Raw genomic sequence first — 23,633 nt, 5'->3', positions numbered from 1 at the left:
ACTGGTGACAATTAAGAAACTCCCCCTTCTGCTGGAGACATAAAAGCCAGATCGAATTAATTTACAATTTTTTTTTCTTCCTCCTTCCTTTCATTCAGCCAATCGTGGAGGCATACTGCAGGCATGCGGGCCAGATTTAAGAAGAAATCTCCTCACACAGTGTTTCTTTATTTATTTTCCTCTTGATTTCTCAAATTGGGGGGGAAAAGGAGCTTCAGCGGTCTGAACCGATTCCATATCTTAATCCAAAACCACACTGTTAGTCTTTCTCTCCTCTCCCTCTTTCTTACAATATTTGCATATAGAAGCCCTCTGCCAGATGTTTATTTTTAGGCTCCAGTTCAAGGACTCTGACTGAGGGAGCGACTTGGAAAGAAGGAGCACTCGGAGAGAGAAAACGAAGTGGAGGCAGGATGGTTTCTGTGTCTTTTTGTGCACTCAGATCCATCTGAGAAGATTTAGGCCCCTTTTGTTTTGCGACGGAGCAGAGTTGAGGAGCAGGTTGCATATCTGCAGACTGCAGCGCTGATGCATGCGCCACACAGGCAGCATGTTTGCCAAAAGATGCACTGGCCCACGTTCTCTCACCACACACACACACACACAGAAATATTCACACCCTTCCCAACTGCAGTGGATCTTATTGGGTTTGGAGCCACACAGCTCAACCAATCAGTGAGTTTATTCACTCGATTTAGTGAATGTAATCACTAAATCATTACATTACTTACTGTACACAAGTGGGAAGAGAGCATGAAGACGAAGCATATTGTATAACCTGCCCCTTTCTCAATGATTTCAAAAATAAATTTCATGGCCATATGCATTAAATTAACTTTCAGTAAAAATGCAAAGAATATCAGTCTACCTCATTGTGGAAGAGAATGGAAAATAAATTGAGATTTTCAAGTTTCTTTTTTATTAGAGATGAAAATCCACATTTCTATTCAGCCCCTCTTTTACCCTGACACCCTTAAATAAAGTGCAAACAATTGCCATCAGAAGTCACCTAAATAATAGATCAAGTCCCTTTGAGGTTTGTTAGAGAATGTTAGTGAACAACCAGCATCATGGAGATCAGGGAACATGGCAGACAGGTCAGAGAGCAAGATGAGGTGAAGTTTAAAACAAGTTTTAAAACAACACTAGAAACTTTGCACATCTTACAGAGCTCTGTTTAACACATTATCTGGAAATGGAAAGATTCCTTATAAACCGACAAGCCAGAACAGGGAGCATTATGCACAACTCAGGAAGGAGCAGAGTTGTCTGGAAGTTCATGTCAGCGGTTCGATACGCACTTTAAAAATCTGCCTTTGGTAGAAATTGAGGAAGAAAGCCTCCTTATTTTTAGCATGAAGCTTTGTAGGGAACACAGCTAGTAGAAGAACAAACTACACATGCTGGTGGCAGCATCATTGTGTGGGAACGCCTTCCTTCAGCAGGGACGATGTGTGCAGCTGAACACAGGGTGTTTCTGGAAGAAATCGATTTGACACTGGGGCAAAGCAGCGGCCATAAACATCAGCACAGACACAGAATGAAATGGTTTGATTAAAGCTTATTCATGTTAAAATGGCCCAGTCAAAGTAAAAAGCTAAATCATATCCTCTCCATTCTGTAAAAGACAATGGACTTTGTGTATAGATGTGCAAAGCCGGTAGAGACAGACCTCAAAAGACTTGCAGTTGCAAGTGCAGCAAAAGGTCATGCTATGAGTCACGGGGTTGAATACAAAGTAAACAGTTACACTATTAAGTTGTGTTGGTCTGTCACATAAAATCCCAATAAAATACCTTGAAGTATTGTGAAATAAAATGTGAAAAAGCTCAAGCCTTCAACACTTGTGTACAACATTGTAAGAGGTGAATAGAGAACACCAAAAACAAACAGCTATTTATGGGTCGTATTGCTCCATGATCAGTTATGCTGCTCCACGCTAACACACTCGCTGTGATCTGGGAGCCAGCAGGAATCCCCAGTGAGACTCCAGTCTTCAGGTGACGCTCCCTGTGCAGCTGTTTTGGTTAAGATGATGGGGTTTGCTAATGTACTCATTACTGTTCTGCTGAGCTGATTATCATCTAAAGTAAATGAGTGCAAGTTTTCTAATGCAGCACAGGTGCTCTTGCTGTCGGCTTTCCCTCACAGCCTAATAAATTAAAGCCGCTGTTTCCTGCTCTCTCGCCAGCTTCCTTCTAAATGTTCAGTTTTTCCTCTTTTGCTGACATGAACTTCCTTTTTGTCCCGCTGCAGCGCCTCACGCCGGTCTGACCACAGCTGATTACTACCACCAGATGGCTCTGCTGGCGGGCCACCGCAGCCCGTACGCCACAGACCTTCTCCCGTCTGTGGCGTCCACCGGCAGCGCGAGCAGCGCCACCGCCCTGCACATGGAGTACCTGCAGGCGATGGAGAGTGAGTAAATTTTATTCCCTAAAGATAAAAAAAGAGTATTTTTTATTTATTCTGATTTGCAGATGAAATACAGCACACTACACTACACTGGTCAGTGTAGAAATCTTCCTGAGGTTAAGGAAAACATTTAAAGCAAAACAGAAAACTTACATCAGCCTCAGTCTTTAGTTTCTTTGGTAAAGATCAGTAAAACACCTGAAAATAAATTCATTTTTATTGCAGCAGCAGAGTTTTATTACAAAATCAATTGGACCACACTTACAGGCATCTCTGCTGTTCCTCCCCTAGAACAACTTACAAGGTTTGAGCAAACAGATGAAAGGCTCTCTGGACATTTCTTTGTTTATTTTTCCTCATGTTTTGGAGAAACAGACTTTTTAAAAGACCTCATGAAGACCTATGGTCAGATTTTTGGGAAAGTCTAGAGTTTTTCAAAAATTATTATTATTACTCTTACGAGGGTCCTAGTGCAACAAGAACAAATCAGAACTAATGCCGTTTCCATGAGATCAACACTCATCTGCCTTACTCCACAAGATCTCTTGTCTTTCCATTTTTGAAGAGCGGCTTTGAGAAATTAAACTGAAACTTTAACTTTTAATGTAAAAATTATAAAGAAATACTTCAGATACATTAAATTGGAATAGGGATTGGTAGTCATGCTAATAATTGTTCCGTCAGTGATTTTGTGAAAAACAAAAATTGGATTTCTTTAAGTGTTTTTTTTTCACCTAGGAAATAAATGTAGTATAATTATTAAATGCTGAAACCGTTCAGTTGGTTGCACTGTTGCCTTGGATTTCTGGGTGTGGAGTTTTCCACACCATTATGCCTATTTATGTAAAACAGAAATGTGCTTTAATTATAAATTATACTTTATTGAGCATTTAATAAAGTACTTTGAGCATCCGTATGTGATGAAAGACGCTAACCACATCCATCTTTTCCACCTTTCTGTCTTATGAGCGCTTACATTCTCAGCAAACTGTGGGTGGCCCCTGCGGGAATTCAACCCTTAAAAGTGCACCACCATGGTGCTCCCATCTTCTATTCTATATATATCTATATACCTCCAGCTACACCTCAACTTCTGCAACTTTACTTTGACATCATTTAAATGAGCCATTGTCTTAATGTGTCTGGCTCAGGACTGTACGCAAAGGACTTATGCTAATGAGTTATTTTAAAGTGTAAATAGGAAATTAAAGGCACATCGAATCTTAGGGAGGTCAGACAGCCTCACCCCGCTCCCTTTGATGGGAACGTATTTAGTCAGACACACACCGCTTTCATGGAAATCCGGGGGTGAACATCCCCCCACTGTTCCTCCGAACAAACTAATTAAAACTAGCCAAACTTGTGCGGGTATCAGAAAATTAATTGCTATTAAGTGGGAATTGGAATGTCCCACCATTCATCACGGGAGAGAAATCCTTTCTTCTGTGTCACTTTTTAAGATTAATAGACTGAAACAAAACAATTAGGGCCAAATTCAAGTGGAGACGCTGTGCTCCTCTCTTTAAAAAAAAATTCAAAATCGCCTGTGATCATTGCTGGTAATAACTCATCACATTCAGGCGATGTGTGTTCCTGTGTAGGGAAAAAAAATTAACACTTTAAAGCTTCGGCGGATTTTAGGAAAGAGCGAAGTCTATCAAGAGGCTTTCGGTGATAATCTGGGCTACCATGAAGCTATTTTAGTTCATTCCAAATGAGTGTAATTACCTTCGGAGAGAGTTCTGCTAATGAAACAATGGGCCTGTCCTGCCTATTTGTGCTTTAATGGTCTATTGTCTGCGTTAGCACTGCCTAATTAGCACCATAGCTCTCATAGATCACTCTGACTGAAGTATACAGTACACTACGATGTTTATTTGTGGCTTCTATTAACTAATCTCGGTGGTGTTTTTCAGCTAATAGGAAACCGTTTGCATAAACAGGTTTATGTTAAGGTTTAAACACTGGTGTTGCTTTATTTAGTCGGGTAAAACAACTATTATTGTTGAAATGTTTACACCTAATCACATCTAATCTCCATTAAAGTACTGTTTTGTAGGAAGTATAAACAGCTCATTCTACAGTTTACTGGTGTATACTTATATTAAAGTGAAAAAATTAAAAAAAGGACATTTATATGGAAGTACCAAATGGCAAAAAAGTATATCCAAGGGAATATTTTAAAGTTGACCTAAAATTTTTTTCTACAATAAATAAATTAATCAATAAATAGATTATTAGAGTAATACATCAATATTTTTGTTTTTGATCATGATTTACTTTTCTTTGAAAGACAAGCAAATAAAAAAACAAAAATGAGAAAACAAGGAAACCCAAAAGAGCTAAGTACGAGAAAGAAAAAAAACACTGCACAATACTTAGCTTTTAGCTAAAATAATCTCCCAGATTTAGCTTCATTTTTAAAAATAAAATAAAATAAAGCACACACACACACACACACAAAGAAAACAAACAAACAAAAGCAAATAAAGGTGAAAACTCATGTGCCTTTCAGGACAAAAATGGAAGAAAATTGTTTATAAAAATTATGTTTTTTTTTTTTATTTTAGTTATAGGCACTTTTTTAAATGTGCAGATAATCTACAAAAAATATTTAAAGATAAACATTTGGTCAGATTTTTTAAATTTAGAGAAAAATAAATCAGCTGCCATTCAGGGGAAAAGATTTGCATAAACTAAAAAAAAAAATCAAGAAAGTTTGGAAGATTTAGTTTTTTGTTTTATGAAACCTTTTTGAACGGAGTTCATCACTTTTTAAGGTCATGAGAAAATACATTTTTAAAATAGTCAGACTTTGAAAAAGCGCAATGAGAGAAAAAATTAACACGGTCAAGAAATAAGTAAAATATTACATAAATGACTACATGAACCTTTTTAATCTGATGAAGGCCTTTTCAGATCACGAGAAAAATAAATTTATGGTCTGACTTATGTAAAGGGTGCCTGGAATACATGGAGACATTTTAAAAAACCTTAGTGAAATAATATATTTTTTTATTTTAATGCACATTTTTACAATGCCTTAGCTTTTTAAGATGAGGACAAGAAGAAACTTTTGCTTAGCTTTGGAAGAAAATTATTTTTTTCCTTGTCTTTCAGGGCATCAGTCCTTTTCTGTATCCTAAATAAGCTGAATTGACAGAAATGTCCTTTTCAGTACAAGTTTTCTTTCTCTGAACACTCTGCTTGTCACAGGATTAAAACCTTGATGATTGTAAGAACAATAGTTATTGTATTGTGCTTCCATCTCCAGGATCTACTTTTACACTCCATAAAGTAGAATGTATTTATTATAGTCGCCCCCCCTTCCCAGGTGGGTCGCTGAGGGTTCAACCCCAGTTTTGGAACCAACTTTTCTTTCCACCACCGTCAGTCTGGCCCATCCGAAAACCTCCCTGGCCCCCTCGAAATTAATGACGCGGCGAGTAACCAGCCGTCCCGTCCATAAATCAAGAGGAAATTAGAGGGACAGTGCTGCTATGAGCCAGGACGCTTCCCTCTCTGTCTCCCCGGTTGGCCGATTTATCATTTGGGCTGTGCATTAATAAACACCGGTCCCATGAGGCTTTGCAGTGATGGCACACAAGCCCCCGTCTCCCACGCTAGGCTCTCCGTCGCTCTCTCTCCACCTCCACCATCCTCCAGTTTTCCACAAGTGGATGCAGCTTGTTTTAGGTGTCAGATGTGTCCGAATCAGAGGTATAAAAGCAGACGTTTTGCAGGAGGCTAGATGGATGTATAGCTTCAGCTGGTGAATGGACAAAAAAATAAAGAAAAAAAAAAACTGTCAAGGAATCCCATGTGTTCTATATTGTGTTCTCACACTCCTCCTTACAAGATCCGCCTTACAATAAAAAATGTAAAGAGAGTGGAGGGTGTTGCTCTGGATGCTTCAGTTGCAGCTCAGGCCTGTGGATGCCAGAATGCTACACACACACACACGCACGCGCGCGCACACACACAACAGCACACTCTCTGATTACCATGTGAAAGGAAGCTCTCTGTAATCGCTGAATGTGTCAAACCAGAGATAGAGCATTTACGTTTTAGGGAGATGGATGGATTGAGGGGGACGTAAATATGCAGGAGGGGGGTTATCGGTTTTGTTTGCCTTTATGAAATAACTCGAAATGTTTTATTTCCAAGTCTTGAGTCACAAAGTCATTGTGTCAGTTCATGCACAAAGCGCGACATCCCCTCAGCGCTGTTTTTTTGTCCCCTCCTTCCGTCTCCCCCGTTTTTTTTCTCTCCCTCTCTGTCTTGTTTGTGACATCTCCGTGTGAAAAGACAACAAAAGTCATGTTTTAATCTCTACCCGTGGCTCATTGTGCGCTCGGAGAGAATGGTTGCGCCGTTTCCGCCTTTTACCTTTTCAAACCCCTCTTTGGTATTTCCAGTCAACACTGATTGCATTTGAATAACGAGTCAAATTGGACTTGATTAAATATTACCATACACAGTCAGAGCAATTCTCCAACATAAAAGACATGTTTTCTCCTGGATGAAATGCAAGCAGTGCATCAAGTGACAGCTGAACACTCATTGAGATGGGCCTTTTGTCTGATGATTGACAAAAATGTCATCTGTTAGGGTTTGATTAGGTTAGAGTTTAAACAGAAATGCATGTATGAACCATCAGATGCTTTTTTTTGGTTGTTTTTTAGCTGATTCTCTTGCCCTGAAGCATCTAATAATAATAACAGGCAAACTTTAAATAGAGACGCATCAATATACAAATTTGCTGTTGTTGCTGACAAGCGATATTTACCAGTATTGTATAAACCATATATATTTCCTGACCATTTTGACACAGTGAAACCATGACCTCAACGCTGACATTGCTTCCATCCTTCAGTTAAACATCCCACAATCCTCTGCTGCATCACTATCACATGACCAAACAAACACTACATGCTACCAGCACCTCTGCTTTAAACAACGCAGTAATTTCTTTTTCCATTCTCATCCTCCAGATTCGCGCTTCCCAAGCCCAAGGCTTCCGGCACGGCCCAACAGGAAGCGCCCCTTGACCATCTCTCCGCTCTCTGAGCACAGCCTCGATTTGCAGACCATGATTCGTAACTCCCCGAACGCCATAGTTACCACACTGATGAACAGCTCACGCTCCAGCTCCTCCACCAGCGGCTCCTACGGACATCTCTCCGCCAGAGCAATCAGGTAGCACAGTAGAAAAAGGAAATAAAATCACCCGAAGTTTGGTTGCCAGAGCTGGATAACAGTCGGACGGTGATGGCCATGTTAGATTACGGTTGGTTTGATTTATTTTTAGATTTTCCAGGGTAGAAATCTGACATCTGCTAGCCTTCCAGTTGAAATCTCCCCCTACAAATTTTAGGTTATCTATTACCTTCCATTAAACTTTCTAAACACTAGCAAATTGTCATTATAAACACCAAATTTTATTGATTGATTTTATTGTAGTTTGCAAAAGGTTTAATCTTGGCAAAAACACGTAAATATATTTTTTCACTCTTTGAAAGTCAAATCAGGCTGAAGATTTCCTGTATCATTTATATATGACAAAAGAAGAAAAAGGAGAAACTGCTTTCTTAAATGTCAGAAGTTTGAGTGGCCATTACAACAGCTTAATCTCCCTTTGAAAATTAGCGGATAGAAAATTATGTCTGTGTCTTAATGTGCTAAACATATAGTTTAGATGAGAACATTTTATATATTCTTGCTAAAAAAAATAAAAGAAAGTGGATCGATCTGGAAATGTGAGAGTGAGGCGGCTTACAAACTTGACTCAATTACACCACTTCAGGCAGGAGGAATGATCCACAAGTCCAACAAACTATTGTGGAAGGACCCTGAAAATATTTAAAAACTTCTTCTCTTGAAGAAAATGTAAAAATATATATACCTCTCTCATTTTTGTGACATTTACCAATGACTAATTTTGGTAGTCATAACTGACTCCTTCTGCCCAAAAGCAGCAAAAATTAAAGAAAATAAATGCTTCTGTCTTTTTAGACAGTGTTTGTAAATATGTGGTTTCAGCTCTATATGTGACATTGGCTTCTTACCAAATTCACAAAAGACACAAAATGTGTGCTGGTATGTTGATTATTGCAGCAGGAAAATTGTCTGTTTTGCAAAAATATTCATGTTGTTTTAGGCAGGACCAAAGACGCTGTGTATGACTCACAGCTTACAGAAAAATGCGGCATGCTTTCCCTTTATAATGGCATCATAATACATAAATAAAGCGTTTGGCACGAATGAGTGTATGTGTGTGCTATCGTGTCAAACGCCCGTGTGGGTGACGATCTCCCAGCCAGCCAGTCGGCCTGCTTCCCAGGCGGCTTGTGTCAGTCATCCAGCGCACCTCAGGGAAACATCACATACATCATGCACCGGTATCGGTGGAGAGGCAAAGCAAAGCAGAAGAAAAGAGAGGAGAAGAGGGGAAAAACAGCAAAGATCCATTGCCCCACCCTCAGCCATTGATCAGCGATCTGTAAAAGGGAGCTGATCAATCATGCTCCACGCTCGCCACTGTCCGAATGACAGGATCCAAATAGCCAGAGCCAACAGACTGATGAGTGATATGACAAGCGGATGGGCCTCCAAATGTGTCTCGGTCCATTGATTTCCACTCGGCTCATAATAAGATCAGCAGACATATGGGTCGCGGGTAGAGCCAATTGTCAGTGTGCAGAATGAATGAAGCCGAGCCACACAGATCCATGTTTATCCGGAGGTTTAACGATCGTTACACAGAGGAGGCTTCTGGGATTTTTATGATCAACAAAGTTAGCTCAGTTTGCAGATTAACACAGTGCCTTGCATAATTACTGATGCCCTTTGAATTGTTCCACGTTGTCACATTGCAACCAAAAACTTCAATGCATTTCATCAGAAATCAAAGCAGTGTTGTGTGAAATGAAAGGAAAATAATACATGTCTTTCACAGTTTTGTCGCAAATAACAATAATTATGACATGCATTTTCATTTTGGTATTTGCTTTTAACACACCATCATACTGGTGAAATATGAAACATCACTGTTCCTGAGCTCCAAAAGAATTCAAAACTGTAGGTTTGTCTTACATCAGTGCTGTCATTTCAAGACCTTCTTTATTTTATGTCAAAGATTCCTGGTTTAAACAAATCTGTCTAATTTTGATAAAATTCTCAATTTTCAGTTTGTTTTTCAGCAGATAAAAACTAACTAGAAATGTGCCTTTTTTAGCGCTTCCTATATTAATAATGCATTAATACAAAAAATTTGCCCCAACAAGTGTTTTCAATTCGACAGTGTTGGACTTCATGGCAAAAAAAGTTTGAATATCCCTGCCCTAAAAGGTAATATACTGTATGTGCCTGTCTGAATCAGGTACCTGCGCCTGCCAGCCAGATTTGTTAAATTCTTGAATTAAGTCACTAAAAATCATTCAGAAGGCCACAAATGGCCCCGGAACCTCAACTTGGACACCATTGTCAAAGTCCAGAACTAAATCCAAATGAAAAAGGTGTGTCAGGGCCTGAAGTCTGATGTGCACAGATATTATTCGTCACAATTTATTCATTCAGATATTTTGCAAAGAACAATGTAGAGAATTTTTTATTTTATTTTTTATGAGATCCTCAAAGCTGGTTGAGAAGAAGCATTGATTCAGAGGGGCTGATACAAAAACACACTACACACTCTTCTGATTTTATTTGTGTTGATCACATAAAATTATTATAAAGGAAGTTAAAGTTTGTGACTGTAATGTGACAAAGTGTGAAAAAGATTCAAGTGGTATGAACGATTTCCAGAGAACTGTAACTTACAGAGGAAAGAAAATGTTGTGACTTTATTTACATGGCTCCAAGATAGATTAACGGTTATTTATTATCTGTATTATTTTGCCCAGTGGAGGAATGACACACTGTCTTACACAAACCACTTGATAATTCACTGTGTTAACAAGCTTTATTTCCCAGCAGCCCCCCTGGTTCCGCTATTACCACACCATCTCATGTCAGATTGCCCTCAGGGTGAGGAGTTATCCAGAACAATCCATTTACTCACTTGAACTTCCCCTTCTTTGGCTCATTGCTTCTGTAATTAATGTTTGAAGTATTGTTTAGAGTTGTTTTACTCTGTCGTCTCTCCAGCCCAGCTTTGAGCTTCCCCTACCCTCCAACTCCGGTGGCGTTACATGTCCACCATCAGCTGATGGGCCGCCAGCCTGGGATCGTGGGCTCCGCCTTCGGCCACAGCCCACCGTTAGTCCACCCTACGCCGACCTTTGTCAGCCAGCGTCCCGTGCCTGGCATCCCCCCAACTGGTCTCGGTGCCGGCGATCGCTCAGCCATCTCCAACGACTCGTCACAGGTGAGCACAGCGGCCTCTGCGATTCATCATCACGCGTTAATGGATAGCGGCGTTGCATGCCAGCCCCTTGTGAAAGGGATCAGCCAAGCAAGCACAGGTACAGGCAGGACCCCCGTCCCCTCAACGCTTTCCTCTCCTGGGACTTTTCTTCCTCTTACTCGTGTTGTTTCTTGTTTTCAGCCTATCGCGCACATGAAAGCGTGCGTATAGCAAACAACCAGGGGCTTGTTAGCATAGAATCCCTCCGCTGAATCCATTAATCACTAGAGAGAGAACAAGGATGTGGAGAGTGGGGAATATTGACATGGATGGATGGATCCAAAGGGGTTTCCCCCAGTTTTTTTCTCAAGCCTTACATTATGTGCAGCCCCGCATTTCCAGTAAATATTCTGTTTATTACCCGTCCTTATTCTTATCCCATGATTTTCAGAAATTGGACAAAACTGAAGAAAATATTGTTTAGTCAATGCTTGTCTTATGAGACAGTAACAGCTTTCTAACTTCTCCATGTGGTCAGCTTCAAAACAGTGAAACAGACCCCTAGCATGATGTTACTCCCACCGTGCTTAACAGTATTTGTAGACTGGAAATCGGCATCCTGACTCCCCAAACATGCATCTTGTCACTGTGGACAAATAGCTAAATATTTTTCTCTTTTTAATCCTAAAACTTTCTTTCCACATGCAGAAGCTGTCACGGTTCAGTTCCCGGCTTCCGTTCCATTTGCAGCATGTCTTCCCCTTCTTCCTGAATAAAGAGTGTCACAAAAACCTTTAAAAAAGATTCATTTCAGTTGAGCTCGAAGTTGTGGATGTTAGAACAAGTGCTTTGTTCTTGCCTCAGAAATGAATAGCTCAAATGCAACGCAAGTTGGAAACACTAAGCATCAAAAAGCTCAACGTTCTCGAGAACAAAACCACTGATCTCACTTGCTAGATGTGGAAATGTTTGGTTTTATCTTCAAAAGACTTCCTCGGCATGAAGCTACCACTACCATGCTTGACGGTTCTACAGTCTTCCTACATTTAAAAGCATCTAGTTGACTCCACCAAACTTATCTTTGTTTCATGTAACCATGAAACCTGTCTCCAGAAGACAGATGGACATCGGAAGATCTCAGTCAAGCTTGAAGGAGGAGACACTTCTTTCCTGACCCTAAAATGAATACCTTAACACAACTCAGAAATGTGTCCTTTAGCAGAAGTGAAGTAGTTGTTTAGTTGTGTGAAAAGCTCAGCATTCTCTGGAATAACACCGTCTCATTTTGCAGATGTCTAAAGGTTCTGTTAATTTTTCTTCTTTCAAATAGCTTATTGTGTTACAGGAATCCTCCCGAGGGCGTATTTAGGCCAGGGCCAAAGCCAGGTCATTCATTGGTGGAATTGGTTCATAAGATTGCTTTAATTGCACTGATTAGGGACGCTAATGTGATACACTGAATTGCATAGTTCTTTGCTGGCTCAGTTTAAAGCTTCAGTTGCAGAAATCATTATGAGCCAACCCCACCAGTTTTGTCTTGTTGATTAAGTAAATAATTGGTTTTGCTTATAAGCATTACATGCATTTTTAATGTTCCTATGAAGGATAAAACTATTGGGATACTGATCACGATGCAATTAGAGGGGGAAATGATAAAGTTAGAAACATTTTTGCGTTTTGTCTTTACCAAAGGCCAAACCGACTAGTGAATCAGCTGTGAGCAGCACCGGCGACCCGATGCATCACAAGCGGTCCAAAATGAAACCGGAGGATGAGTTGCCCAGTCCCGGAGCGGTGAGTGTGCAGGTGGGTTTTGTCTCCTGAATTAGATCGCCTTAAATTGAATTTGGACCAAATCTAAATAAAAGGTATGAATTGGACCTTTCTGTTCTGCAAAGTGTCTTCTTATGACTTGGCGTTTTATAAATAAATTCAATTTGCCATCAGTTACTGACTCTATTGTTGAGTCATTTGTCCAGAACTACAAGCTCAGCATTTCTTTAAGTCCAGGGTTGTTCAAAGTGCACCTTATCTTTTTGTCCAAATAAATTAAACATTCCAGAATAACATCCAATATATTTACTTGCTGCAGAGTTACAGAAGGTAGTTAAAGAACCAAGAACAGCTGCTGACAGTGCGGAGTCAGAGAATTAGATCTTCCAAACAGAGATAACTTTAGTTTCCTTTGCTTTAACGTTTAAAAATGTGACCTCACCCATTCAGTTTAATCAGGAAATCAATGCATTATTTCTGTTTAGTTTAACAAACATATTTTAATTGAAGAAAGTAGGACTACATTTATTATCCACTGACTTGGCAAAATATAGCCAGTGTTTTCAGGACCGACCCATTTTCTATTGGTCGTCTTCCAGGCCTGTGCAAAATCTCTGCACATCTGGCAATAACTTGCACTCACATGTAATTGTTTAGACTGATTTTATACTGCTGTTATTTAGATGTGTTTTCTCTCAACTTGTGTAAATCTCCACTTCTTTATCTTAAATCTGAATTCCTTGGAGTTTCCCATTGTTCCAAGTAGGAGTCAAGCAGAAATTACCAGCTGCAGACACTCATGATCAGTAGTAAGATTTTTATGAAACTTGGCCTTGTCAAGTTAAGGCATTCCTGAACCTTCATCAACACTCAAAAGATGATCTCCTATAAACTCAAAGGAATGCACCAAATTGTTATTTTCAAAAGCCATTGCAGTTTTCTGTTGTATAATCATTCTACTCTACAAAAAGGACATTTCATATAAACTAATATTTGAACTGGACGAACAGTTCAAATATGAAGGATGACTGCCAATCATAATGAAAGTGATGCTTGTACTCAATGCTGCGTCTCTGCAAAGTGGCTACAACAGCACTCAATCTTTATTCTTTTGCATGTGGCTGTTTTGTTTGGTGTTTTCTGCTCTTATCATTTTTAGTTTCCAACGCGACACAATCACTTAGCTTTTGTGGGACGAAAGAGAAAATTGATTTTGCTCTTGTTTAATCAAAAAATTTAAGGGGCTTTGAAAAAGTGAAAGCAAAATGTAAGCAAATGGCAGGCATTTGCATTGGTGGGGGGGAAAAAAGAGCTGATTATAAGACGGTAGCTTGAAATAAGCTGGGGTTTGCAGTGGAAGCCTCTTCTGCAGTAGCTCAGAGTCTAAGCATGTCGAGGATCAAGTCTTCCAAAAATTCAGAGTGGCTTCATCTGCTATATTTACCCCTCATAGAGCTGAGCAAGGCCAGACACACATGTTTGAGACATGTAGGCAATAACTCTCTGCTGTGCCTGTGAAGAATCTAATTTATGACCGGTTTATATGTTTGTGAGCTGAAGCATATGTTATTAAACGCCAATAGTGTTACATCGGTCTCAATATATTGGTTCTCACTGGTTATTCAGGACCATCCTGATGGGATGACTCTGGTGAAGGAGGAAGGCGACAAAGACGAGAGCAAACAGGAGCCGGAGGTGGTTTATGAGACAAACTGCCACTGGGAGAACTGCTGCCGTGAGTTTGACACCCAAGAACAGCTGGTACAAGTAAGTATCCACCAGACCTCACAATATGAAGTCTTTCTTCCTATGTAGTCTTCCATAAGTAAAACACATTTAACACAGCTGCCCATCTTCCCGGGAATATACCTATCAGCAAACAAACCCCAAGATCGAGCAATATACTAAGTGAAATCACCAAAAACACAAGTATTCCATCTCAGACTCTACAGGTCTCAGTTAGTGGGGGGAATTTTAAATGTTCATGACAGTATAATTAGAAAAAGACTTTTAAAAATTATAGCTTGTTTGGAAGCATAGCTAGGAGACTGGAGCCATTACTATAGAAAAGGAACAAGCGTTTATGCCTCTCCATAAGATTAGCTTCCTTTGCAAGACCAGTAATACACAACAGGTGAACAATCCTACAGAGCTGCTCAAAAAACAGACAAGCTGAGTTTTTTTTCCCCCTCCACCTATCTCCCCAGACCTCAGCTTCTGTGTCTGGCAGGCCAGTGTAGAGTGAGGGCCTTGAGCGCTGAATGTTAGTAATGCTGAATTCCTGATTGGTTTCACGAGTAGTGATAATGGGCTCAGAAGCTGGAGACCCATCTCACAGCTGGATGGTGAGAACTTATTTGGCGAGTTAAGCCTCACAGAATTCTGTGTACTCTACCGGACCAAACCAACTCCCTGTCTGTTATCGTAATTCTCACAGACGCCTGGAGATGGATGTTCCCCGATCATACTTCGCCTGTGGCTCTGTGGAAAGCTAAAAAAAATGCCATTAGCGTAATCATCGTGTCACCCCTACTGTGGCCAAAGGTGCTTTTAGCTTTGCTTTGCAGCATCTGAACCACTTACCCTTCATCTGAGCGGGAAACCAAACCGGAGTTGGACAAGCGATGAAATTACACCCATACAAGCGATGGGGAAGTGCTCACACAGACATGTGCAGCTGAGAAACACATCAGGACACATCTGATAGAAAGATCCTAAGCTCTCCACAGCTGTCTACTTGCCGTCTTGACATCGCAATCCTCAGCTGCGGTGGTAACCCCTATCTATAATTGATATCCTCAGCACGAAATGGGCTTGCCTCCCGTGTTTGAAGGGCTCAGCTCAAAAGGTTGAGGATCTTGACAACTTCTTGCCCCTGTTTCAGGAGGTGGGATGAGTAAAAGCAGTTGGGAAAGGAATGGAGGCGAATATTGCTCACCTTCTCCCCCTGCTGTTCTCACAGCCCGGTTGCCATCATAGGGAAACAATATGTCCTCTTTGATTAGTTTTCATGTTTCTGTCTTGGAATTTTTTTTTCTGCCATCAGACTTTCTGATATGACGTTTTATTTCTCATTTTTAATGCACATGGAGATATGTGGAGAGGTGCCAATAACAGTCCTCGCCTACAGACTCCCTGCCCCTCTAATTCAGCAGAGCGGACGGGAAAATGCTCTTATCTCTCCACACCCCCAGCCCCTCAGTAATAGGATAAGTACAGTATTTGGACCACAGTGGCTCTCTTCACTCTCTGGGAGGGGTTTGGGATGGCAGCGGTGGTGGTGGTGGTGGTGGAGGGGATTTCCATATATCCAAACAATGGCGCGTCCCTTCCCCCGTACTTGTCTTCTGAAACAGCTTCAGGGAGGAAAGGCGTTACAAGAAAAAAAAATCATCAGTTTCCCCTTAGCTGAAGCAGTTTTAATGTTTAAGTTTCACTTTCAGAAGTGCTTGACAAGTCTGTCAAGACGTACCCACTTTCTGAAGTGTTACAAGTAAGAAATCCACAGTGAAATATCCTTTTTTCTTTGTGGTTGGCCTAATTTTTGAATTAAGCCTTCACGCCACCCTCATTGCTCTCCCCCTTGAACAAAAGCGCTTCCTGTAGTGCTCTTGATGCATATTTCTGCACCCCTCAAACATTCTTTTCACCGGCGTTCCCTTTATCACACGCATATAGGCACTCACGGTGCCACCGATAAGATAAACATCAGATCTATGCAATTTGGCCCACTTTATCAGGCCTACCCAGTCAGCAAAAGCGAGGCGGGTGTCAATTTTGTAGTTTGCGAGATTTATTTGATTTATTTTATTTCTACTCGTTCTACCTCTCCATCGTGGTTTAAGCTCAACATTCTCTAGCCCTCCCCCCTCTTTTTGGGGACGTTTCCCCCCTCTCTCTCTTGCTCTCTCTCATTTTCTATTTTACTTTCTCCCCTCCTCTTTTCCCCTCAGAGGGAACACTTTTAAAGATAAGGCCTGGTGGCTTCTTTAATGTATCTCTTGAAGTTGGCTTTTACTCAGCTATTTGTCGCCATAGAGACCAACCCATTATTGGCATAATTTTCTATTATTATAGCCTTGCTCAACAACCTTTGTTTTTTTGTTGTTGATCTTTTAGAACATTTTCACAGCAGATAAGTCTACAAGGGCACAGTGTGGATAACTTAGTGACATTGTCACTGTATTTAGCAACTTCTCAGACCCTAGTGACTCTTTGAAAAACAAAACAACAACTTGCAATAAGTCTATTTACTTTTTATGGTGTTATTGGAGATTCCTGGAGTCTGACACTAAAGCAGAAATTGATCTTAGTTTACTAATAATGACCAGCAGGTTTTTGCTGTGGACCCCAACCCTGTCCCAGAACACTCACAGGTGGCCCAGTCTTAGCTCTGAAGATTCAGAATCCAGACTGCAGATGAGCCTTCTGGCTGATCCTTCAATCAGAGCAAGAAGCAAGTGTAAAATTTTCTTTCTCCAAAAAAAACCTCAATACTGTTCCAGGTTTATTTTGGGAAAGGAAGCCCGAATGTTGAGGTTCACTTCTAAAAATCACCACTAAAAGAACATTTTTCAGCCAGTTATTGACTAAAATGCCAATAACAAACTCAATTTATCGAATAGTAGTATGTGAAAGATTTAGATATGGTGTTTAGGTAGACTTTCAAGCAAATACAATACTTCCAAAGTTCATTATTAGGGCTGCTGAAGGTCTTAGAGGTTCATGTGTTTTATCACCAGGTCAAACACACACTTGGCGTTGTAATTCTCTCAGATGGAAAGCTGTTACTCCATGTGTGCAGCCTTGTTAAAACTCCTGTTGTGTGCTTCCCCAGTGTTAAAGAATGATAAACGCCGGCACAGTCTGAAAACACCCCCCCCCCCCCCCCTTCAGCCCTCTCTGGCTGCTGGCACAGGCCTTTAATTGGTAAAACGCTGCTTTTTTTGATCATGAGAAGGATTAGGCCCTTATCTGTCTAGAGTATCTTACTCCAAGATGAAAAGACTGCTGAATTACACATGCCAATTTCAGCTCCCTGCCCCCTGCTTCTCATTCGCTTTCTCTCATCCTCCCTCCTTTTCTCACTAACCCACTCTCAATTCCCACTTTCATTTAATCTCTCTCTCTCTACCTCTCTCTCCCTTTCATTGCCTTCCATCTTTTCCTTTTCTGTGCTTTTTTTCTCCCCACCTCCCTTTATACAAAGCATTTCAGCAACTGACATCACAAAAGAGCATATGATTTATTAGGCAATGTTTGATAAAGCTAAACGGTGTTGCGGGTCCCATCGCTTTGTGAAATTGCCTTGTAAACAGACCCTCTTTTCATGCACGCTTGCATTCTAATGCATGAAGGCAGCGTCCCAAAGAGGGTTTGATAAGGAAACATGGAAATGAATACTGAAGTGAACAAATAGTGGGACGTAGCAGGGAAGAAAATGATATGATTTAGTGTATTCCAATATCAAGTGATGGGATGTTGGAATACAGCATGAAGCTATAATTCAAATTGTTAAAGCTGCAAGCAGCATTGAATGACCCTTGCACTTTAGTGGTCAGAAGCTTTGAGCCTGGAATTATTTCCTGTTAGCGTCTGTGACTAATACAAAAAGCATTTTTTGGAGTTGAACGATCTTTCTTTGAGTTGTGCCAACTTCTTGTTTGGCGACGAAGATTTGGCGAGGACCACAATCCTGTAAGTGTTTGGCTGGGGACTGCACAGAAACTTTTAATGTTCTTGGAGATTTGTTTTTAAAGTCTGACCATGCCCATGTGCTTGGCCAGGCATCAATATTTTATTGATTTTTATTTCCCCAAACCATTAAAAATGTAATGAATCAGTAAATCTGTTTGCCGTTGTTTGAGTTCACCCATGTAAGATGTACAAAAAGAACCCTTTCATCCAAAATGACCAAATACCTGTTAGGGCTTGAGGTTATTTGTGTTGAATAACATATACCAAATTTCACAAACTTCTGTCAAAGGAGAGTTTAAAATTATTGAAGTTAAGAAGGTCAAAGATGGACATCATTAACTAAAACAGGACTTTTTGTCAATGATGATGTTGTCAATGATTTTCTGGGTGGCCACAACCACATCCCTAAATTTAAACTCAAGCTTTTGATAACTTCCAGTTCCCCATGCCTTAAAAGAATAATGATTAAGTTTGAAGCTGGCACCTCATCTAGGAGGAATCTCTATTAAAGGGAAACGCTAGAGATTTCAAAAGAGTTTGAAAAGGAACTTTTTTATGCAAAGCTGCAGACTTCCTGTTCAGTGCATGCCTGTTTTAGAGTAGTTTTTTATTTTATTTTGGTAGATACTTGCCTGTAGAACAATTTGTAGCTCTCCATCAAAATAAGGTGAATGTTGAGGGTGTTGGTCCAAGGAACTGCTGTTTAGGAGTTGTTGTTGAGCCATTTTCCGACTTCTCTTACTTTCATTTAAAAATTTCTTGACATTTTGAGCATGTTCAACCCGCTATTGATACAACCCAGGCCTTTTTGCCATCTTTGGTGCTGGTGCTTAAGTATGTGCCATATGTTAGTTGTGAACCACAGGGGGCTGAACCAAGGGAACAGTACCTACACCTGTGCGTGTGTGGAAGTACACAGTTCATACGTCACAGCCAGTGCCTGTGTCCCCTGTGTCCGTGTCCCATGCGTTTCCTGTCGTGCAGCTCCCTCCTAAATCCATCTTGGTGGCATTTTTACAGTTGTTGGCCGATAAGCTGGCAGGGGGAAGATGAATAACCCACCGCGCCACCGCTATCAGCACCTGTTTGTCGATTTAGCCGACCAACGGGACCTGTCTGCTCAGCATGGAGATTATTGATTCAATAAGAATTGCCATTAGATCATGCCATTAGGTTTCTCTGCAGTCCTGCCCCTCCTTTCACTTCCCCCTGCGGTGTTGCCTGTCCCCCTCACTGTCAGCCCAGAGCCTAATGCATCACGCCCGTCAACGACCTCATTCATTTGTTCAAACAGTAAATATGTGTGAGTGTGCCAGCTGCCAGCGCATGATCCAACTCTACAGCACTCTCCCATCGCTCTCAGCCGCAGGATATCGAACACAGGTCACAGCAGACCGATCGCTTGCCGCCGGGATTCCCTCTTGAAGACGAAGAAAAACAGAGGAAGAGTCAGGTTTTTTTAAGCGCTGGCCAACATGGGGAGGAGATTGATTTACAGTCTCTGATCATCCAATTGTCCAGCCATTCTCCCCTGTAGTTCTGGGCTTGTCACTTAAAATTACAGAAATGCCTCACGAGTATTACAGTTGCTATTTGATGATAAAATGCATAGCAATCGTATTAATACCTCCTAAAATCTATTGTAAATAATTGGTTAAAACAAATTAGAGATTAGAAGAAGCATAATTAATAAACATAGGCCATCAATATGTATTTAATGACATTTTCTGGTTGCAACATGACAAAATATGAGATATTTAAGGGTATGAATTGGATGGCCACAGAATCATGTTTTAGAGTGAATTAATTGAATCATTTGTCAGCGATTGCCTTTAGTGGGAAATGAAAACCAGTGGAAAATGAAAACCAGTGGGGTGTCTGCTGGATGTCATGGTCATGATTGTGTAGAAGGTTCGAGAAGGCCTGTGGAAGAATCAGTGAGTGCGTGCAAAAGTCATGTTGTTGACCTTTTTTCTGGGCTAAATCTTTGTTTTTTGTCCTCCAATTTTTATTTGGTCCCTGGATGAATTATTATTAAAAACAATCCAACAAAGCACAAAATTCTCAAGCTTTTCAACTGAAAGTCTTGTATTCTGCCCTGAGGTTAAAACAAGCTTTTTTTTGCTGCTTCTTAGGAATGTCATAACAGCACCGGTTTCCTTGAGGATATCGCGTCTCTCCGGGTTTAAATTGCCATCAGAAAAGGCGCTCTAGAGGCCACCTCTCTGTTGTCTCTTGAAGAGGGGCCTGATGTTGACTTTTTCCCCAGAGGGCTGTAGCTTTTTTCCCCTCCCCTCTTCACCTCTTCTATTCTTTCAACATTTACCACTTTCCTGTTTTTAAACTGCAGTTTAGTGGGAAAAAAAAAGAAAAACATAAAGTTGAAATGCTTGACTGGACTTACAAAGGCCTCATATTTCAGAAGCTTTGACTGAATTTCTGATTTCTCACCCCTCTGCCATTTCTTGTGCTTCCTAAGCCACAGTTTGGAAGTTGCAACCACAGCACAACTGTCGGCTCTTGTCACAAAGTGACAAGGCCCCAAACTCATTCAAGTGACAGGGTTGGTTTGAAAATCTCACTCAGATCAAACGCAGTCTCAAAAGCTTTTTTTCACTTTGCGAAAGGATAAATTAGTAAAAGGATAAAAACCTGAAAGGGAAATTACCTTTCAGAACAATTAAATGGAGAAGCGCAGTAAAGTTGTTTTTTCAAAATGAACAAAATTTGCTTTTTGTCCCCCTAGCACATCAACAATGACCACATCCACGGAGAAAAGAAGGAATTTGTGTGCCGATGGGAGGAATGCTCTCGAGAGCAGAAGCCCTTTAAGGCACAGTACATGCTGGTGGTCCACATGCGCAGACATACTGGGGAAAAACCACACAAGTGCACAGTAAGGATCCTCATAAATGTCAATATAACCCTATTTGCAGATGATATTGTATTGTGCATGTTATTATACATGTAAAAAGCTAAAGTGTATGGGATAATTTTTTTCCATCTTCAGTTTGAAGGCTGCACTAAGGCCTACTCACGCCTGGAAAACCTGAAAACTCACTTACGTTCCCATACTGGTGAGAAACCTTATGTGTGCGAACATGAAGGCTGTAACAAGGCTTTTTCCAATGCGTCGGATCGGGCCAAGCATCAGAACCGAACACACTCCAATGAGGTATTAACATAGGTCCATCATATGTAGGGACAACAGAGGATGTAGGATGTAAACAATACATCCTACAGTTGTATTGTTTCATATTTAAAACCTGACCTCTGTAGAAATAATTGTAAAGTTTGAAAATGGCCCCAAAATGATTTTGATAGTATGTAGAGTTATGACATAACAAATGTGTAGGAAGCCAATTCAAATAAACTCATTCAATTATGATGTTCGTTCTCCTTCAGAAACCGTACGTGTGCAAAATCCCGGGCTGCACTAAGCGCTACACAGACCCCAGCTCCTTACGGAAGCATGTAAAGACGGTACACGGGCCAGAGGCGCATGTCACCAAGAAACAGCGTGGCGATTATCCACGCCCTCCACCTCAGCCCCGGGAACCTGGAGGCAACAGCCAGGGCAGGTCACCTGGACAGCTGCCCCTGGGTGGATACACGGACCAAAGGGAGTACAACCACGCTACCTCAAAACAAGATGAATGTCTGCAGGTGAAATCTATCAAGACAGAGAAGCCAATGGTAAGACTTCAATTTTTGCTTAAACATCCACTTTACTGACTCATATTGTCTTTAGTTTACTAACGTTCAAACAGTAATTCATTTATGCTTTCAATGCCTGTGTATTTGAAGAAAGGGTTTTCACACTGACCTCTTCTAATGAATACATCTTTTCCTCTATCCAAATGCTTCGGCATTTCTCTCCATTCCTTTCTAAGGACAGTGGGTAATCAGGTGAGATGGGTTTGACACTACATTCGTTCGCCCTTCATCTCATCCTGCTGCTTTGGAGGAAAGTCTGCCAGCCAGACTTTCACCATAAGCCTGCTAAATGTGTTCCCAATCTGGTTCTCCATCTCCAATTCACCACAACCATTCAAAAAATATTATTTCCTCTCTTTTTTTAGCACTTCTGTTATTTGTATCATTACAATGCTTTCCTGTGAGCACTGCTCATGCCTTTGGAAAAATTCATAATTTGAGATGCACCTTTAAGTAATCAAATGACCAAGAGAATTTCAAACTTGATTGACCTTCATTAATGACCAGCTCAACAAATAATCTTTTTTTTATGATCAGTAAACTTGTCATGCTACCTGGTCAAGGGTGGCTTCAACACTCTTCACAGTGGGTGCCGTTACTGAGTGATGAAGTCTAATAGTCATCTCACAGGGTCTAATAGTCAGCTATTTTCAGTGTCAATAACGTGTTTAAAATTGAAAAAGTTTTGAAAAGCTATTTTAAAAGAACTGCTTTTAAAATAGTTCTTTTAACTAAACTGCTTTTAAAATAGCAGTTACATTTCATACATTTTTTTAAATGTATGAAAGAGTGAGATAGTGAGACTTTCATCAGATAACAGAAAGTTGCTCCCTTTTATTCTTTTAAGCTTTCAACTTCTGCTCTTCATCGAACATGCTGGATTTGTTGATATAATTGGTAAGATAGGAAGGTAAAGATTCTCATTTTGTCTTAAATTGGTAAAAATCTTATTTTACAGAAACGGTTATTTCATATGCTTAACATTATTAATTAATAAACACCTAGTGCAGAAAAAAAAATCAACAAAATGTATATTGGTGCATCTCATAGAGGGCGCTCAAACATTCAATGCCCAGTAGTGCAAACTTTCACAATATTACAGGAATTCCATTTTTTGCACTACATTGCGTCCTTGTCATATCATGATATACAGTATGTCTATTTGCATGATTTTGATTTACACTTTTAATTATGCTGCTGCCTTCTGTTTGTCTGCGTCCATCAGACGTCTCAGCCAAGCCCTGGCGGTCAGTCTACATGCAGCAGTGACCAGTCCCCCATCAGCGCCTATCCCAGCAGTGGAGTCCAGCTTGCTGTGAGCGCCGGACGCTCGCCAGGGGAGGGGCTGGAGGAGGACGAGCAAGAAGAGGAAAATGAAGAGGAGGTGGAGGAAGAGTGCGAGGGCGAGCCAGCCCCCATTATGGACTCCACGGTGTCCACGGCCACCGCGGCCATGCTGACCCTGCAGGCGAGGCGAAGCATCGGCCGGCCCCTGCGCTGGATGGAGCACATGAAGATGGAGAGGCTAAAGCAGGTGAACGGAGCGCTGCCCAGGCTTGGGTCCCTGTCTCCCACACCACCCCCTAAAAGTTCGGCAATGCCCAACATCCTGGGGAAGGGTAAGTGTAACTTTGTGAAACTTTTGTTAAATTTCCACAGGCCTCACATCTTGTGTTCATTTTAT

General features: G+C 40.8%; 1 protein-coding gene across 4 annotated transcripts in view; it reads left to right on the top strand.

Annotated features, from left to right (window-relative positions):
* The window catches only part of LOC102238290 (zinc finger protein GLI3-like), a 122,779-nt gene that overhangs the window by 93,214 nt on the left and 5,932 nt on the right, over positions 1-23,633 (top strand). For 3 of the 4 annotated variants that reach the window (XM_023326341.1, XM_005798596.2, XM_023326340.1), the window contains exons 6-14: positions 2,257-2,418; positions 7,410-7,614; positions 10,564-10,783; positions 12,455-12,568; positions 14,162-14,302; positions 20,979-21,128; positions 21,243-21,407; positions 21,638-21,928; positions 23,175-23,568. In XM_023326341.1, the coding sequence (XP_023182109.1) occupies positions 2,257-2,418; positions 7,410-7,614; positions 10,564-10,783; positions 12,455-12,568; positions 14,162-14,302; positions 20,979-21,128; positions 21,243-21,407; positions 21,638-21,928; positions 23,175-23,568 (1,842 nt within the window). The remainder of the gene's footprint in view (positions 1-2,256; positions 2,419-7,409; positions 7,615-10,563; positions 10,784-12,454; positions 12,569-14,161; positions 14,303-20,978; positions 21,129-21,242; positions 21,408-21,637; positions 21,929-23,174; positions 23,569-23,633) is intronic. The other variant, XM_023326342.1, reaches the window with a different exon arrangement.

This window comes from Xiphophorus maculatus, chromosome 21 (assembly GCF_002775205.1).
Source record: "Xiphophorus maculatus strain JP 163 A chromosome 21, X_maculatus-5.0-male, whole genome shotgun sequence".
In the NCBI taxonomy this organism is placed as follows: Eukaryota; Metazoa; Chordata; class Actinopteri; order Cyprinodontiformes; family Poeciliidae; genus Xiphophorus; species Xiphophorus maculatus.
This window is presented reverse-complemented; position numbering and strand designations above follow the sequence as displayed.